Source organism: Lepidochelys kempii, chromosome 3 (genome assembly GCF_965140265.1).
Source record: "Lepidochelys kempii isolate rLepKem1 chromosome 3, rLepKem1.hap2, whole genome shotgun sequence".
NCBI lineage: Eukaryota > Metazoa > Chordata > Testudines > Cheloniidae > Lepidochelys > Lepidochelys kempii.
In genome coordinates this window covers 89133140-89152268 of record NC_133258.1, presented here as the reverse complement: position 1 = coordinate 89152268, position 19129 = coordinate 89133140, and the positions used below count along the sequence as shown (strand labels likewise).

General features: G+C 47.0%; 1 protein-coding gene and 1 pseudogene across 2 annotated transcripts in view; both read right to left on the bottom strand.

The window, feature by feature from the left end:
* Positions 1 to 8479, bottom strand: part of DSE (dermatan sulfate epimerase) — a 65527-nt gene extending 57048 nt beyond the window's left edge. Inside the window, exon 1 of one of the 2 annotated variants that reach the window (XM_073337108.1) lies at positions 8055 to 8479. In XM_073337108.1, the coding sequence (XP_073193209.1) occupies positions 8055 to 8064 (10 nt within the window). In that variant the 5' untranslated portion in view covers positions 8065 to 8479. Of the gene's footprint in view, positions 1 to 1733; positions 1989 to 8054 lie in introns of those variants that run through there. The other variant, XM_073337109.1, reaches the window with a different exon arrangement.
* LOC140908954 (transmembrane protein 250-like) lies at positions 3521 to 3942 on the bottom strand (annotated as a pseudogene).
* Positions 8480 to 19129: the final 10650 nt, after the last annotated feature.

Genomic DNA, 19129 nt, shown 5'->3' with positions numbered 1-19129 from the left:
TACCAATTTCCTGAACAATACATTTCCCCCATTCCTAGCTGGCAAAGTAATGCCGGCAAAACTTTTAAGTGTAGACCAGACCTAAGTAATAAATAAAAACATTTGTCCACTAAGAACTGAAACCATCATACTCAAGTCACCCAACCACCATTCCACAGTGGGAATGGTCTAAACTGGATTTATATCTTACATTCTGATTAAAGGCTTTCCATCCCATTATCATTCTCTTGAGCAAGTGAAATGGAATGCACAGAAGACTTCAATAGGTTTAGAGATCTGGATAAAATGCTATAAAGCACCAGGACTTCAGGATTAATATCTAAAACTCTAATTGTCTATTTTTATTCATATAGCATCTGAACTGTGCTTTGTGCACCCAACCAATGTGGTTTGCCCACAAGTAATTAATACTTATATATTTCCTATGGCACTTAAACGTTTTTGATAACAAGCAAAAATGGCAAGCCGGTCAACCTCAGGCAAATCATGGTTTTGCTCTGTGCCTTAGTTTCCCTAGCTTCAAAACAAGGATGCTCACCTTTCACACAGGCATTTTATGAGGCTTATTAGTGTCTGTAAAGAGCTTTGGGGCTCTTGGTGCTACAGAAGAGCACAAAGCTCCAAAGTTTAAAGTTTTTGTACTACTTTTAGTCATTTTGTCCCCACCTAACCACTCAACATTTCTCTAATACAGCCCAATTCTGTACGGTTCTGAATGTCTCCAGTGGTAATGAGCAGCCATTGACTAGACCAGTGGTTTTTAACTCTGGGGGGGTCCACAGAGTATGTCTAAGATTTCCAAAGGACCCCGCACCTCCAGTTGAAAAATTTTAAGGGGACGCAAATGAAAAAAGGTTGAAAACCACTGGAGTAGACCACTGAGAGGACTCCAACCCTCAGGATCACTTTCCCAGTGGTTTGTTGCAAACTGATTTAGACAGGTAAGGAAAAATGACATTTCTACTCAAATTTCTACTGGCTTGATTCCCAAAGGTGATGAGCCCCATCAGAGTCAGTGGGCACTCTGGTAAAAAAACCAAACCAACCCATCCCTCTCTCTGGATGTGTCAATCCCCCCTTACATTTCCTGGTACAGCGAGATCACTGACTGGGACTTGTCAGAAAGAAAACATGCCACAGGACCTCTAGCTACAGAGCCATTCGGGAAACGCAATTGCTGCCTGCATGGGGAGGAAGGGGCGGATTCAGCTCCAGGCTCGATGAGAACCAGAAGGATTCGGTCAGGCTCACCCCCACACGTGTCTCGGCAATACAGCCCATAACACGTCCCAAAGGAGCAGGGCTCAAGCACTTCGGGGAACTCTTCTCCCGATCCCCACAACAAGCCCCTCCCCGGACTCACGGCCCGACGCTCCGGAGCAGCAGCAGCGGCGGGGTTAGCGCGGCTCGAGAGTCCCCGCACTTCTCCCGGGACAAGGGAGCCGGTCTTCTTCAGCCCCAGCCCCCCGCCCCCGACGGCGCCCCTCCAGTCCGCGCCCGCCCCCCCCCCCCCGCATTAGCCTGGGGCGCAGTCGGGACGGTCCCGCTGCCCCCGCAGCTGCACCGCGCATCATGCCGACGCTGCGAGGGGCACAGAGGGCAGGGCCCGGGAGACGAGCGGAGCCCCCGCCCGCAGCGGAGCCGGCCGCTTGGCTCCCCGAAAGTTTCCACTTCCAAGCCCAGGGGCGAGTTCCCGGACTGGGGAGAAGCGACCCCCCCCCTTCGCCCCTTACCTCGCCCCCGAGTCTCCTCAGCTCGGCCCCGGCGCGGCGGCAGCGCCCGGCAGCCGCTCCGGACGCCCCCAACTCATTGAGTCGGCCGGGCCATCCCCGCGGCGGGGCGGACGGAGGCGCCTGGAGCCGGGCGCGGAGCGGGGATGTGGAGGCGCCGCCGGGACACCCGAGCGCCGCCAGAGCAGAGGGAGGAAACCGCAACGTCACCGAATGCAGCGGGGGGGGGGGAGGGGAAGCGCCTGGGGAGCCCCCGAGCCCACCCCCTTCCCCCCGCCTGGGCCCGGACATCCTCCCTCCCGGCTGGAGAGCAGAGCACGACCCCACCCCTGCTGAGCCCTGCCGGGCGCTTCGCTCCCCGCGAGGTGCCGCACAAACAAGGCACATGCCGTGCCCAGGGCCAGCACGGGCTACAACGCCAGCTCCTTTGGATCTACCGGGCTCCTGCTGCTGCTGCTTGTACCCAATCCCCACACTACGCCGTCCACACAGAGAACAAGTCTAGCTGCTCCTACTGACCCCCCCCCCACCACATCCAGACGCCCCCCCAGGAATCCCCGGAGCCTAAGCCTTGCGCAATCCCATATGCAGCTCCCCTGTCCGTCTTGATTCAGGCAGGTTTTGGGCCTAGGCTTCCAGACTCTAACTTATAACACAAGTCTACACTCCTACTGCACCTAAAAATTCTGGACCCTGTTGCATTCTGATACATGAATGCCACAAAAACCCAGATCCAACACACAGCTCCTACTAGATCAAACCCTCATTCCCAAATTTAGCCCTCACTCCCCAATTCTATGGGACCAGCAGAAAACAAGTGTGGCCGCCCTTCCCCCTTACACCATAACATTCCAGAGTCTGATGGGTCCTGGAGCAGAAGCACCACAAAAACCTAGATTCAACTCCTGGATCACAGCAATTTGACTTATTGCAGCCAAAATGTGAGATGTCAACACTGTGTTATTCATATGGAATTTCTGATCACTTCAATTTGATTGATGACACCTAACAACATAGATGCTAAACTGCAAAGTTCAATCCATTCATATTGAATATCATCTCTCCAGTCACCATACTGTATGGGTGAAGTAGAATTTCTCATCCAAAACCAAGAACCACCTCCCTTAGCCAACAAAGAATCAAACCAAAAGCCCACTCAAACAGGGCATTTTTTAAAACTCATATTCAGTGTTTGGACCACAAGTTATACATGTGTTCCCCAATGTATGACTGAAACTGTGCTATCTTAGTTGAATCAGACCTGCCTGGCATTGTGTACTATATGCTCATCATAAAATTGAGGATAAAATAAACACTTTGGAATTGTTGTCTTGCTTCTTTAGGCTGTGTTTGGTTGCAGATTCTCCAGTATTTCTCCACTCTGGAGGGCTGAACAAATTTTATCACTCTCAGGCTCTTCTACTGGGATCAAGATCACGTCATTTACTGTGCATGTGAAAAGACTGTGTCCTGACCACATTCTGGTAGGGTAACTGAATAAATAAATTCTGTTTACCTACATTTTCCCAGAGGATATTCTTCCAGAGAAATCTACTCTGTGATGTTGCTTGAGGAAGAATGATTGCTTAACTCCACCAGAGGTGGTTGCCTTTTAATAGTGGTTGAGTGACAGTGATCACTGCATACAATCTGTGAAGTATTTCTTAGGATTCTTGTTATAGAAATGAAAAAGCTGTAGTTTCTGAGGCTGATTTTAATCCGGTTGTTCATTTGGGGGGAGGGGGGGTAGAGTAAGAGTTGCCTCCTGAGCCCACAGGTGCTCACTTTATTTACATATCCACAAACACCATGAAACACCAGCCCAGCCCCCCCACTAGCAGCACGGTCAAGTGAATTCCACAGATGAGCAGTTCATTCATGAGGCTGAAGTCCACCCACCTTCGCCCCAACAAGAGGAGGAGAATGGAGAGTTTGGACTGGAAATGCAGAAAGATCTGGATGCCCAGGTACTGAAGGCAAAACAAGATAGAGAGAGTGCCACGCAGAGGATGGAGGTAAACAGGCTGCAGCTGAAGTACAGCAGGAAACAAATGAATCCGTACATCCATCGGGATTTCAGGTAGATGTCAAAGTTGTTGTACTTGGTGTGCACCAAGCGAGTGGTCCTTACTGGGCCACAGGCTGAATGCAGACATGTTGTATGGGGGCTGTGGAAAGAATGGACACGGCGGGGAATGGGGATTACAGGCATCAGGCACCCCACAGGTCACAGAGTCCCAGAGCAGGATTTGCAGTGCACATACCCAATATCAGCCATTAATATGGAAAAGATTCAGCAAACTATGAATGTAAACTTTCTGCTGAATTTCCAGGAAGGAACAGGCCATGCTGCCCATGGCCCTGGGCTGAGTGGCCTCCACTACTGCGGGGCAGGTGTCCCGGGTCGCGCGGGGGGGGAGAGGGTGGAGCGGGGCGGGAGGGGGGGCGGGGCGCTGAGGTCAAACACTGCTATGCACATGTGCAGGCCAGCTGCACAGTGGGCAGTCTGATTCGCTGCTGTATTGAAAAGATTAGCTAACTTCTGGAAACAAAAATTTGTTTAGGTCCTGCAGCTCTGTTGGATTTCACAACACTATTAGCACAATGAAGAGGTTGGATATTAGGAATTTTAGGATTGATATTAGGAAAAACTTTTTCACTAGGAGGATGGTGAAGCACTGGAATGCGTTACCTAGGGAGGTGGTGGAATCTCCACATCATCCTCCCATGTCATTTTCTGTAGGCAGTGGCTGGCCCGTATAGTCCGGGTTCTGTCGCAATTGTGGTTCTGCTCCATAAGGGCCTTCATCTGGTTTGCCAGCTCCTGTGGCAGAGCTCAGTCCTGGGCAGCCTGATTCATCAACAGCCGATTAGCACTGGAGTCGCCTCCTGTTGGGCGGTTGCTTGGATTCGGGTAGCCTCCTGCTGGGCCGCAGTGGCTTGTATTAGAGCCTTGACCAAGTCGTCCATCTTGGGGATGGGATGGTTTTGGCTAACCCTGGTTTAAGTCCCCAGTGTGGAAATCCCACCTCTAACACCACGTGTGGCAAATTGCTGGCACAATTATGATGGGTCCCGCACTTCCTCTTCTGGGGGGCGGGGTTCAGGGTGCAGTTTCCTGCCCCTGAACTAGGGTATCTACTGTCCCACTAGTAACCCAAAGAAGGGTAATGGAAAGGGAGGGACCCGGGCCCACCCTCTACTCCAGGTTCCAGCCCAGGGGCCCTAGGGATAGTAGCAAACCACTTGAACTAATGCTTCCTTCCCCTGGGCTACTTCCCTCTCCTGCTCTTCAGCTTGTGGGCTTCCTGCCCTCTCTCTGCACAAGCCTGGTTTTGCTTTACCAAGGGTCTTGGTCTTCTAGCCAGCCACGGCACCTCTCCAAACTCTCCTCTACTTCAACTCATCCAAACTGCACTCTGCTCCAACTCCTTCCGACTGCTCTCTGCTCCAACTCCTTTCCCTGGCTGATTGAAGCAGGGGGTTTTTAACAGGTGACTGGCTTCAGGTGCTCTAATTGGCTTCAGGTGCTTTTAATTAATCTATAGAAACCTTTCTTCCCTCTACAGGGAATAAGGCTTCTCCTCATCCTGGGACTTACATATCTCTTCTATATCACTCTCCTGCTGCCTTCTAGCCATGCTGTATCACAGTAGTAAACAGGGTCTTCGAGACAGCAGGGAGAGGAGATGGCAGGAGACAAAGCAAATTTACATTTCTGCAAACACAGATGAGAAGAAAGGACATGAAGCATCCTTCATCACCAGACTCCATATCACCTTTTTTGCTGTTTGAATAAACTTTGCTTTGAGGGGTAACCCTCAAAAGAATTCACTTCAAAGGGTGTCTGGAATATAAAGGAAAGGGGCAGAAAACCCTAAGATCTCTCTTTCTCACACACCTAAGAAGACAAAGGAACCCGCCATTTGGTCTTGGGGGAGGGGGACGGGGATCCTGACCTGAGAATTTGGTCAGCCTTGCTGCTGGGAAACTATAGTAAGGATTTTACCTTGAACCAATTCTAGCTCATTAAGTTTAGCTACTACAAAGCATTTTATTTCTTTTGTAACCATTTTTGACTTTAATGCCTTATATTTGAATTCAACTTAAAATCCTATCTTCTTTTGTTAATTAACTTGTTTTACTTTTAATCTAAACCAACCCAGTGCAGTGTTTAAACTGAACTCTTTGGGTAACTCCAGTTAAAGAAGCAAACTTTGAATATTGACCCTTTACAAGGCAATGGACCTTTAATCTCTGAACTGCCCAGGAGAAGGCTGGACAGTGCAGAACACACATTTTGGGGGAAATTCAGGACAGGGAGTGAATTGGGGTCACCCTGCAAGTAGTAACCAAGGCTGGTGGAAGTCAGACTGGTGAAGAATTACTGACAGGCTGCTGGGGTCAGAGTTGTTGGACCAGGGCTGCAGCTATACACAGACATTCCGAGTGGGACCTTCATACTGGCGGGCTGTTTGCCCAGGTTGGAAGCTACACTAGTAAAGCACTTTGAGGCACTCAAGGCTGCAGGGCAGGCAGTGACGCAACTGCTCACTGCTCTGGATTGCACCCTGGAATGTGACAGAGGGGCAGTTTGGTGAATGAGTAGCCAGAGAACCATTGTAGTATTCTGGGCTGCTGGATGGCTAGTGAGCTGCTGAAGTAGGAAAAAATTAGAGAAGCCTCTAGGGTTACTCTTCACTGGGAGCCAGTCTAGTCTCCAGCTATCTCCAGACTTGAAGAGATAAAAAGACAGCTCACAGCTGCTTTCCTACTTCCCTCAGCCAGGGGCTGCACCGCAGAGAACAGCTCAGAATCTGAGCCATGTCTCCTTTGACTCCCCTTTGCCAGCACTGGCCTCTTCTCTGAGATTTGACACATTCTCGCCATGCTCAGTGCAGGTGTCCTCCTCGGCGTGGCTCCTGTCACCTCTGACAGACTTTCTGAATCTCTCTGCATCACCCATCTCCCCCTCTACTTTCAAATTTCATTGGAATATGTCATTATTTCTCTCCCCCTCCGGTTATGTTGTTCTAGTTTACATTTGGAAAGGTCCTATTGAAATTTAATACATTTTGAGATACCACTTCCATAAACGATATTGTAGAAAACAAAACTGTATTGAACAGTGGGTTCCAGCCGAGGGCCCTGTACTGCCCAGCTAGGTCAGACCCTTTACCCATATTGAAGTTTTCCTTGAGCCATTTCCTACCTTGTCTCTGGGTCTCCAGGTCTCTTCTCTAGTTACCCAAGGTCCCTCCAAAGCCTCCCTGCCTGGAGAGCTTTCCTTCATGCTGGCAGCTGCCTTTCCTGCTCTGACTCTCCTCTGCTGAGCCAGGGTCCTGAAAGAGCCTTGTTGATCCTTACAGTCTCTTCCCTCCAGCTCTTTCCCCCACCTGGACCCCGTCAGCACTTAAACCTGGTTCTTTTTTCACAGAAAGGCCCTGATTCCTGAGAGATGGGGCTTGTTCTGTAATGAGGGTTGGCTTAGACCCAGGCCCTCCTGCCCAAGGGCAAGCCACCCTGTTACATGTGTTATTGCTGCTGCCCACGCCATACAACTACCCAGGCCTTTTGATTCTTTCTACTATTTGTGTCTTCTTCCAAGTACCTTCCTCTGCCTGGAACCCCCTTCCTGATGTGAGTTGCGTGGGCTCCACTTTCAGCTTAAAGCACGTCTACCATGAGGCCTATGAACAATATTGAAAAATAAAATAGAAAGGTACAAAAGCCTCCAGATACTCACATTAAGTAACCAAAGCAACTGTATATCTTTATGCTGTAACCCTTGTACTTCCTCCTTCTTCCCTTTCATAGGTGTGATCATTCCTTATAATATCTTAACTCATATTGCTAAATCCTGTCAGGAAGGGACACTGGGCCAGAGCTTTTTTTGCAACCAAATTGTAGAGTGCAAATCAGACGGAGGGAGGTAAAGCCGGCTTAAAGGTCACCTTTACACTGCCCTGATCCTGGTGCTAATGTGCATAGGCTATTCCCTCTGCATTGTGTTAGCACAACCTGAAGGCTGCTCTAATTTACAGCAAGCTATTCTAATCCTCAGCCTTATTAGGGGCATCTTGGCCAGACCCCCTTTCCCATGCTAGGTCAGTAGAAGGAGGATGAGTAATGTTTGAGTCTCTGTAGGAGCTTGAGGTGATCTTCCCAGGACTGGTTAAGGCCAGATCTCACTAGCAGTGTGACACAAAGCAGCCATCCCACACAAGAGGACCAAGCCCCTGGATTTTTATTACTCTGTAGATTGCAGGCACACCGCTGGAGCTGTAAAAACGCATACATGAAAATAAATAAGTAATCACTTACCTTTCTCCATCTTCTCTGTCTCACACACTCTTCAAACTCTTCTCCTAGCTTAGCCTCTTGTTGCCCTATTCCATAGTGGCTGTTAGCTGGAAGAGGAAACACTAGAAACCTTTCCCGTTGGTTCTTCTTTTTGTGTAAATTGAGCCACTTCTCGGCTTTATGTTTCCCTCTTTTTCTTCCTGCTTGTTCTCTCAGATGGTTTAAGCTAAGGCCCGCAGATAGGTAGTAAGTCAGATGTAAAGATAAACTGCAGCAGATTTCGGCGTGAAGGAGGAAACTGCAACATCAGCAAGCTCAGTCACTGGAAAGTGAAAAAGCTGCTGAGTGAGGGCAGGGTGCCGTGGAGGCCCTCTTGTCCATACGTGGAGCAATGGTAAAGTGGGCACAGTAGCGCATCATGCTCTCAGCACAGCCGTTTGACACAAACCCCTGAAAAGGCTTCAAGCTACAGGAAGAGTGCGGGTGAATCAGCTAATCTGCATCCTGCCAGTTTCTCAAAGTTCTGTCAAGGCATGGTTAAGCCCAGAGGCGGCAGGTTTGTATAATTTTTGGTGGTGCCCAGAATGGGTCCAAGTCCCCCCCCGCGACCTGCCTAAGGCTCTGGGAGGGAGTTTGGGTGCAGGACGGGGTTTGCAGTGCAGGGTCTGGGAGGAAGTTTGGGTGCAGGAGGGGTGTGGACTCTGGGCTGGAGTTTGGGTGCAGGGCATGGGGTTGGGGTGCAGGAGGGGGTGTGAAGTGCAGGCTCTGGGAGGGAGTTGGGGTGCAGGAGGGGTACAGGCTCTGGAAGGGAGCTTGGATGCTGGGTGCAGGCTCTGGGCTGGGACAGATGGTTGAGGTGCAGGAGGGGGTATGGGAGGGGGCTTGGGTGCTGGGTGTGGGCTCTGGGAGGTGGTTTGGGTGCTGGGTGCAAGCTCAGGGCTGGGACAGAGGGTTGGGGTGCAGGAAGGGGTGCGGGGCATTGGACTGGACCAGGGATGAGGAGTTTGGGGTTCAGCAGACAGGCTTCCCCGGAGCTGGGGCAGAGGGCCAGAGAGGAGGACTCCCCCCAGCCCTCTCACCTAAGCCCCCCAGGCTGCTGCTCAGGACATCCAGCCAGGATAAGCCCCCACATCCCCCTGGCCACAGAGTCAACTCAGAGATGCCTGCCAAGGAGCGGGGAGGTTGCCATGCCGCCACAGCTTGCCCTCGGTGCCACTCCCTTGTAGCCAGCAGCAGCCAGGTAGGGAGCGCAGCACGGAGCTGCAGGGGACAGCCACCCACTGCCCAGAGAGGCAGGGAGGCTCGGGGGAGAGACCCGGCCCCGAGCCTTGGTGGAGCCGGGTCCTATGGGCCCTGAGTTTGCTGGAGCCCGGGCACCATGGGCCCATACAACTAGCTGCCTCTGGTCAAGCCATCTGAACACTTGCTAGTGACTTTTTCCTCCTGTGCTCAACACAGTCACTGTAAGTGGTCAGGTGCTGGTGCTGCTTTGATCCACAATGTGTGTCCTTCTCAAGAAAATATTGGTCATCAAGGTAATTTCTGTTCTTTTTGGTAATATAAAAGTGAGGACTTGTGGCACCTTAGAGACTAACCAATTTATCTGAGTATAAGTTTTTATGAGCTACAGCTCACTTCATCGGATGCATTCAGTGGAAAAAAACGATGAAGTGAGCTGTAGCTCATGAAAGCTTATACTCAGATAAATTGGTTAGTCTCTAAGGTGCCACAAGTCCTCCTTTTCTTTTTGCAAATACAGACTAACATGGCTGCCACTCTGAAACCTTTTATATTATCGTGGACCACGCCTACATTAGCCTTAATCTGTTCCTTGTTTCCCTGTATGACAGCTGTTGCAGCACTTAACTCTCTTGTGCCTGCTCTCCTGTTTCTTTCTCCCTCCTTCTCTTGGGATTGGTCTGTACTTGAAACCGTAAAGTGCACTGTTTCTGCTTACAAGCACTACTCTAGGGTTTCCCCCTAGCTCCACAGGGAGAACATTTCCTGCTACAGCACAGAACTGATCTGTGTATGGCTTCCCACACTAGCACAACTTGATCATACCTTATTTTTTAAACTATGCCCTCAACTTTCTCTCCCCCCACCCAAACTATGATGTCTTTCACTGGGTACACTATCTTCCACCGGGAAGTGGAAACCGCACTCACACTCAGGCAAACTTTACAAGCTAACATTGATCAGTGCTCCCATTTAGCCATCACTTTCTCTTGCCCTGAATTTCCAAGATGTTTACAAAGTGAAAGCCTCACTGCAACATCTTGAAAATTCAGATGTTCACATACCCTCCTTTTCACAGAACATGACAGTGGAATCCACCTACCTTCTGGATGTATTTGACATGATGGACGTTGACTGTTCAGCTACAGAACTGCTGATGCTTTATGCAAATATCTGAAAGATGCCCACTTAGGAAATAATACATGCTCGATATTTTCTGTATTTCTATTTATTTATATTATAGGGAATATGTGAATGAAAAGAGGCTGTGTTCTGGCAAATGCGTTTGGTCTTGCTGTTTACTCTCTATCTGAAGTCATAATCTTCTCATAGTGATATCATGACTATTTAGTATTGATAAGGTGGTAGGTGTGATGCTGTCTGATGGAATATGACCATTTATATAGTTGATATTACCACTATTATGCAATTGCAACAAATCTTATGCAAAGCGTATCATGTAAGGAGTCAATGGTAAAGTTACAGTATATCAAATATGATTAACCTGGTTAAATCCGTGGATAGTCTCTGTATCTCAAGTACTGGATATTGGCCTGGGACTTGTATCTTAGACATGTGTTCTCTGTTCTCTGAAAGCGGCACGGCTGGACGGCCACCCAGAAGATATTCAAGTGCCGCCCAGTTGATTAGCAGAGGGTGCACATCCGGCAGCGTGTGTTCATGTGCCCCTTGTGTTAGTTGTATGAGGTGAATTGAAAAATACTATTTCTTTTGTTTATCATTTTTACAGTGCATATATTTGTAATAAAAAATAATAATATAAAGTGAGCAGTGTGCACTTTGTATTCTGTGTTGTAATGGAAAGCAATATTGAAAATGTAGAAAAATATTCAAAAATATTTAATAAATTTCAATTGGTAGTCTATTGGTATAAGTGCGATTAATCGCGATTAATTTTTTTAATCACAATTATTTTTTTAGTTAATAGTTTGAGTTAACTGCAATTAATCGACAGCCTGAATAATTTTATTTCTCTTACACTTAAATTTAATTCTTTGAGTAGTGAGTTCTAAAATGCCTAACCTGTCCTGGCTGGAGTAATTAGCCCTATGGTAACTTTTAAAAAATATACATTATATCTAGGTTTTTGGTTTCTACTAGTGGTGCACAGCCACACATACTGTGTGCACATAACAAAATTTATTCTTCACATAGATGAAAAAAATTAAAGGGAACATTTCATGTGTTGTATTCCTGGGTGACACCCACCAGATAGATTTACATCAAGGACAGACAACTATGTGTTGATGGCCAATTAAGGACACCACTCTAACTATGGGCCATAGAAGAAACTCATCCAAGCCAATAAGCCTTCCGGTGGACGCCTCAGCAAGAATATGGGCAATAGTTGCCCCTATGACTCATCAAACCATGTAAGGACCTGTGATATGTTCATGTGACCCTGGAGTCCATCTTGGGCCAGTAACTTTCCACAAACAGAGGTTGTGAATGTCATTTGAGACAGTAAAATTCCATGCACGTGGCAAACAATATAAAAGAACCCCCAAGATAGGTCCATTTTGTCTTTATTTCTCAGGACTGGATTTCTAACAAGGAAGCTTTGAACAAGGACTGATGATCCCCAATATGCTTGGGTAAGTTACACAGAGACTTTTGCAAGCAAGCAGTTTATTCCATCACTTCCATGATTCTGATCTACAAACACTGCAAAATCACTTGTATGTATATGATCTATTAACCATTTATAATGCTGCGTCTTTTCTTTTATCATTAAACCTTTAGTTTTTAGTTACTAAAGGATTGGCATCAATATGATTATTGGGTAAGATCTGAGTTATATATTGACCTGGCTAAGTGGCTGATCTCTTGGGATCGGAAGGACCCTATATCTGATTAAATTGGTTTTCAGCAACCATTTATCATATAGTCCAGTTTCTGGGTGGTGAGCCAAGGGCTGGAATGCCGAAGGAGACTGCATTTTTGACTTATTTTTAACCAGTGCGGTGAGACAGAAGTTCACTTTTGTTCCTGGCTTAGTATAATCTAATGAAAGAATAACCTATTTCTCAGCAGTTTGTTCGGAATTTGGCACTCTCACTGTGCCTCATTGAGGCGTGGTGACAGTAGGGTCCACAGTGTGCTAGGTACTTTCCATATACAGAGGAAGACCCTTCCCCAAAAGCATGTGGCCTGTAAAAGGCAGAACAAAAGCTTGGGGAAAAGAGGCAAAACACACCCTCAAAGTGAGCAGGATTATGATAGGCATACATTGTCTTAATTATTTAAACCAAAATATATAAAAGCCATCCCCCTGCCCACCAATGTTATCTGTTGTTGGCCCTCAATCCTCAGTCACTTTTAAATGGTTGCCCACTTGCTAAGCCATGCTTCCATTCCATTTTCCAGCAGTGAGCAGGGCACACACACAATGACACAGGAGGCTGCTCTGTAGATGGTGAAGGTATGATCTTTCCCAATGCTGCTGCAGTCTCTGGGTTCTCAGGTGACGGGGGCCACTGCCCTATGTGGTTGCCTATGGTATGAGTGATCTGGGCCACATCAGCCTGGTTAGCTCCCTCCATCACTGCTGTAGCTGATCTGGCTGCTGCCCTGGAATCTGGCTGCCGTATTCTCGGTGTGATCTGCCCAATATAACTTAAAGAGGGTTTATCATCTCCGTATTCTGTGATAAAATGCCTCTGCCCACATAGCAAAAATGCCAATGCAGTTTTGAACTAGTGTTAATCTGATTTTCTGTTTGCTCTCACCTATGATGGCTCATTTTGAATGCTGTGCATGGTTCTGCATACTGGCTCAGGTTACGCTACAGTAAAGCAATAGTGGGTGGAAACTCCAGCTCTCAATTATAATGTTGAGGCACAGCAAGAGAAGAGTTAGAGTATACGTCAGGGCTGGTGCAGAGACTGGTACATGAACCACTCATTGTATTCATAATAGCTGATGAAAGGAAGCTTTTCTTAGACTTTTAAAAACACCTCTGAAAATTTTACTATAATTTTGTTAGGCATGAAGGGTGGAATTTTCTGAATTGCACTAGTGATTTAGGAGAACATGTCCTATTGGAAGTCCATTCCTAAATCACATAGATGCTTTTGAAAATCTCATCCATAGAAGCTTTGGCATAGGCACCTAATTTTTTTCCTCTCTGGCGAGGATAAACTATTTCATGATTGGTTACTTTGTACTTTAACTTATTAGGAGAAAAAGTCAATGTCACTGTTCTGTATAGAGATGAATATCAGTGCTAACCTCCAAAATAAGTAACTTTCTGACTGCCTGATAGAATCTGGTCTGGTCAGATCAGCTGAGAATTGTATACAGCGTTTATAATTTGTATCTCCATTTGTGCCATTGCCATTTTGTGTGTTCCACCCTCTAATTTGGACAAGTGGACCAAAACCATAGCATCGTTTTGAAGTGGCTTTTATCCCCACAACAAGTATTTTAAACTGTGTCACAACAGCATTAGAGAAAACCATGTATGAACTTTGCGAGGGTGAGCAGGAAGCAGGTGGGATCTCCCGGGTAGTTCTGATTAAAATAGCTTTGTTATACTGCTGATACAGCTTCAGATGTTAGCCTCTATGTGAACAATAACATCTGGTCAACTCTGAAATCTTTGTGGCTTGCGGTTCTTGTCAAAGAGATGCCATGGGTACCCACCATATCCTCAACAGATTTCCCTCAGACCTCTGCCATAAACTCAAGCAAATGATCAGGCATGCCGGCAGTATTGCTTGCTTTAATACCTGGAGCTATGCATGGAGGATTCCTCAGCCTGTGCTATAAAGAAGCAATTAAACTGTACAATGGCAAGTTTTATAATCATAGAATCATAGAACATCAGGGCTGGAAGGGACCCCAGAAGGTCATCTAGTCCAACCCCCCGCTCAAAGCAGGACCAATTCCCAGTTAAATCATCCCAGCCAGGGCTTTGTCAAGCCTGACCTTAAAAACCTCTAAGGAAGGAGATTCTACCACCTCCCTAGGTAACGCATTCCAGTGTTTCACCACCCTCTTAGTGAAAAAGTTTTTCCTAATATCCAATCTAAACCTCCCCCACTGCAACTTGAGACCATTACTCCTCGTTCTGTCATCTGCTACCATTGAGAACAGTCTAGAGCCATCCTCTTTGGAACCCCCTTTCAGGTAGTTGAAAGCAGCTATCAAATCCCCCCTCATTCTTCTCTTCTGCAGGCTAAACAATCCCAGCTCCCTCAGCCTCTCCTCATAACTCATGTGTTCCAGTCCCCTAATCATTTTTGTTGCCCTTCGCTGGACTCTCTCCAATTTATCCACATCCTTCTTGAAGTGTGGGGCCCAAAACTGGACACAGTACTCCAGATGAGGCCTCACCAATGTCGAATAGAGGGGAACGATCACGTCCCTCGATCTGCTCGCTATGCCCCTACTTATACATCCCAAAATGCCATTGGCCTTCTTGGCAACAAGGGCACACTGCTGACTCATATCCAGCTTCTCGTCCACTGTCACCCCTAGGTCCTTTTCTTCAGAACTGCTGCCTAGCCATTCGGTCCCTAGTCTGTAGCTGTGCATTGGGTTCTTCCGTCCTAAGTGCAGGACCCTGCACTTATCCTTATTGAACCTCATCAGATTCCTTTTGGCCCAATCTTCCAATTGGTCTAGGTCCTTCTGTATCCTATCCCTCCCCTCCAGCGTATCTACCACTCCTCCCAGTTTAGTATCATCCGCAAATTTGCTGAGAGTGCAATCCACACCATCCTCCAGATCATTTATGAAGATATTGAATAAAACCGGCCCCAGGACCGACCCTTGGGGCACTCCACTTGATACCGGCTGCCAACTAGACATGGAGCCATTGATCACTACCCGTTGAGCCCGACAATTTAGCCAGCTTTCTACCCACCTTATAGTGCATTCATCCAGCCCATACTTCCTTAACTTGCTGACAAGAATACTATGGGAGACCGTGTCAAAAGCTTTGCTAAAGTCAAGAAACAATACATCCACTGCTTTCCCTTCATCCACAGAACCAGTAATCTCATCATAAAAGGCGATTAGATTAGTCAGGCATGACCTTCCCTTGGTGAATCCATGCTGGCTGTTCCTGATCACTTTCCTCTCATGCAAGTGCTTCAGGATTGATTCTTTGAGGACCTGCTCCATGATTTTTCCAGGGACTGAAGTGAGGCTGACTGGCCTGTAGTTCCCAGGATCTTCCTTCTTCCCTTTTTTAAAGATTGGCACTACATTAGCCTTTTTCCAGTCATCCGGGACTTCCCCGGTTCGCCACGAGTTTTCAAAGATAATGGCCAGTGGCTCTGCAATCACAGCCACCAATTCCTTCAGCACTCTCGGATGCAACTCGTCCGGCCCCATGGACTTGTGCACGTCCAGCTTTTCTAAATAGTCCCTAACCGCCTCTATCTCCACAGAGGGCTGGCCATCTCTTCCGCATTTTGTGATGCCCAGCGCAGCAGTCTAATGGCAATACCAGAGTCTGTCTAACTTCCTGGATTTCAACTTATTTTTCATGATCCTGTTTTTAATCACTATTCCTATTTATTTAGACTGTTTATGCTAAATGAAAATAAAAGCAATATTTGCTTCCTGCATTAGAGGGACATAAAATACAAACCTCTGTGTTTACATGGATTTTTCCTGTGGTTCACTGAAGTCTCAGATCTGCCTTCAGATGTTCCACTTACTCAGAAAAGCAGTTTATTACAGGCATCTGGATGGCTCCAGGGATTGGTAACAGAATGTAGAGCCTCTGACCCTTACGTGTGCAGGTCAGATCCAGCTCAGGTTGGCAGAGAGTGGTCCTCCTGAAGTTCTCACGGACAGGTATGCAAACACACCAAAATAACTGGCAGTCTACACAGAGAGAGGGTAAGGACTGGATGGGCCTTAATACCACGTAGTGTACTTCCCTTCCTAGAAGTTATCCCCCTAGGTTAGATGTGAGGCACATTGGCACGGTGCACAGAGAAGCCCGCACAGCTGCAGCTTGTCTGTAGCTGTTCTGCAGGAAAGAGAAGGCCTCAATGTCCGTGACTATCACTCTCACATCCTTCCGGCACCCCTAAACATTTTTCACAATTTGCCTGGGTTGCTTACCTGTGGGTGACAGTTCAAGATAACAAATTTGCAGATTCATTCCAACTTCCACCTTGAGTTTTTTCTCCAATCTCTTTTCTGAGCGCTGAAAAGGGGGTGGAGAAAGGTAGGGGCCAGCTAGCTGTAGACATCCTGATCTATTCTCCTTTCAGTTCTTAATGCCAACGGAGTTAAAATGAAATACAAGCTTCCCCCAAATATGTGTATAATAAGTAGATTATCCTGGTTGAAAAAATAAGGCATTTAATCTGCCAAGTGAGCAAAGCTATTTTAATATTAACACCATACTGTTCCTTCTGTAGGACTGAGTAGTAGCTGGCTGCCTTGAGCCACTGCTTTTACAAACTTTGCCAACATATGCAATTTCCAAAGCACTGCACTTTGGAGTACTTCTGTAAATAAGTATTCCTTGCCTAGGGAAACAGCATCTTCATGTCAAATCAATAGCTGCTCTGTTGTATTTTGTAGTCTATTTCCTTTTCTGTACCAGAGGTTAACTCCTTCTTTTTAAAAAGTGATATGAATGAAACTCATTAAATACAAGATACTGCAGAACATATAAACTATGCACAGAAGAAGTATATTTACACTTACTGCATTCCTCTCCTATGTGGTGACAGTTCAATATTGATGTTCAGGGTGGGAAACAGTTCGGCTCTGATTGCTGGCATCTCTTTACTAACTTTGTTCTTTTAATCTCATGTGTTTTGACACATTATTTAATCTGAAACCTATGAAATGTAAAGCAACACTATTTAATTTACACATTATTGTTTGCAAAGATACTGCACATTATGGTTAAGTGCTTTTTGAATAAGGGTGTGGTGATGAAGGTAAAGTCCTCTCTCCCTGTTGGTGGTACAAGGGGTACAAATTGGCTAACAGTTTTATAAAACCAAGGACATGTAACTGCATTCCCAGGGTGGAGAGAAACTTCACGAAAAGACCAGCCATGGAAGCTCCTTTTCTCCTTATTATTTTTTTATAGCTCAGCGGGAAGTTATCATCCCCTGTGCTAGTTTCAGAGTCCCTGAGATTAGAACTCCTAGAAAGAAGAGCCGGGGTTTCTTTATCATAGAATCATAGAATATCAGGGTTGGAAGGGACCCCAGAAGGTCATCTAGTCCAACCCCCTGCTCAAAGCAGGACCAATTCCCAGTTAAATCATCCCAGCCAGGGCTTTGTCAAGCCTGACCTTAAAAACCTCTAAGGAAGGAGATTCTACCACCTCCCTAGGTAACGCATTCCAGTGTTTCACCACCCTCTTAGTGAAAAAGTTTTTCCTAATATCCAATCTAAACCTCCCCCACTGCAACTTGAGACCATTACTCCTCGTTCTGTCATCTGCTACCATTGAGAACAGTCTAGAGCCATCCTCTTTGGAACCCCCTTTCAGGTAGTTGAAAGCAGCTATCAAATCCCCCCTCATTCTTCTCTTCTGCAGGCTAAACAATCCCAGCTCCCTCAGCCTCTCCTCATAACTCATGTGTTCCAGTCCCCTAATCATTTTTGTTGCCCTTCGCTGGACTCTCTCCAATTTATCCACATCCTTCTTGAAGTGTGAGGCCCAAAACTGGACACAGTACTCCAGATGAGGCCTCACCAATGTCGAATAGAGGGGAACGATCACGTCCCTTGATCTGCTCGCTATGCCCCTACTTATACATGCCAAAATGCCATTGGCCTTCTTGGCAACAAGGGCACACTGCTGACACATATCCAGCTTCTCGTCCACTGTCACCCCTAGGTCCTTTTCCGCAGAACTGCTGCCTAGCCATTCGGTCCCTAGTCTGTAGCTGTGCATTGGGTTCTTCCATCCCAAGTGCAGGACCCTGCACTTATCCTTATTGAACCTCATCAGATTTCTTTTGGCCCAATCCTCCAATTTGTCTAGGTCTTTCTGTATCCTATCCCTCCCCTCCAGCGTATCTACCACTCCTCCCAGTTTAGTATCATCCGCAAATTTGCTGAGAGTGCAATCCACACCATCCTCCAGATCATTTATGAAGATATTGAACAAAACTGGCCCCAGGACCGACCCCTGGGGTACTCCACTTGATACTGGCTGCCAACTAGATATGGAGCCATTGATCACTACCCGTTGAGCCCGACAATCTAGCCAGCTTTCTACCCACCTTGTAGTGCATTCATCCAGCCCATACTTCCTTAACTTGCTGACAAGAATACTGTGGGAGACCGTGTCAAAAGCTTTGCTAAAGTCAAGAAACAATACATCCACTGCTTTCCCTTCATCCACAGAACCAGTAATCTCATCATAAAAGGCGATTAGATTAGTCAGGCATGACCTTCCCTTGGTGAATCCATGCTGGCTGTTCCTGATCACTTTCCTCTCATGCAAGTGCTTCAGGATTGATTCTTTGAGGACCTGCTCCATGATTTTTCCAGGGACTGAAGTGAGGCTGACTGGCCTGTAGTTCCCAGGATCCTCCTTCTTCCCTTTTTTAAAGATTGGCACTACATTAGCCTTTTTCCAGTCATCCGGGACTTCCCCGGTTCGCCACGAGTTTTCAAAGATAATGGCCAATGGCATTGCCATTGCCAATGGCATTGGCAATCACAGCCGCCAATTCCTTCAGCACTCTCGGATGCAACTCGTCCGGCCCCATGGACTTGTGCACGTCCAGCTTTTCTAAATAGTCCCTAACCGCCTCTATCTCCACAGAGGGCTGGCCATCTCTTCCCCATTTTGTGATGCCCAGCGCAGCAGTCTGGGAGCTGACCTTGTTAGTGAA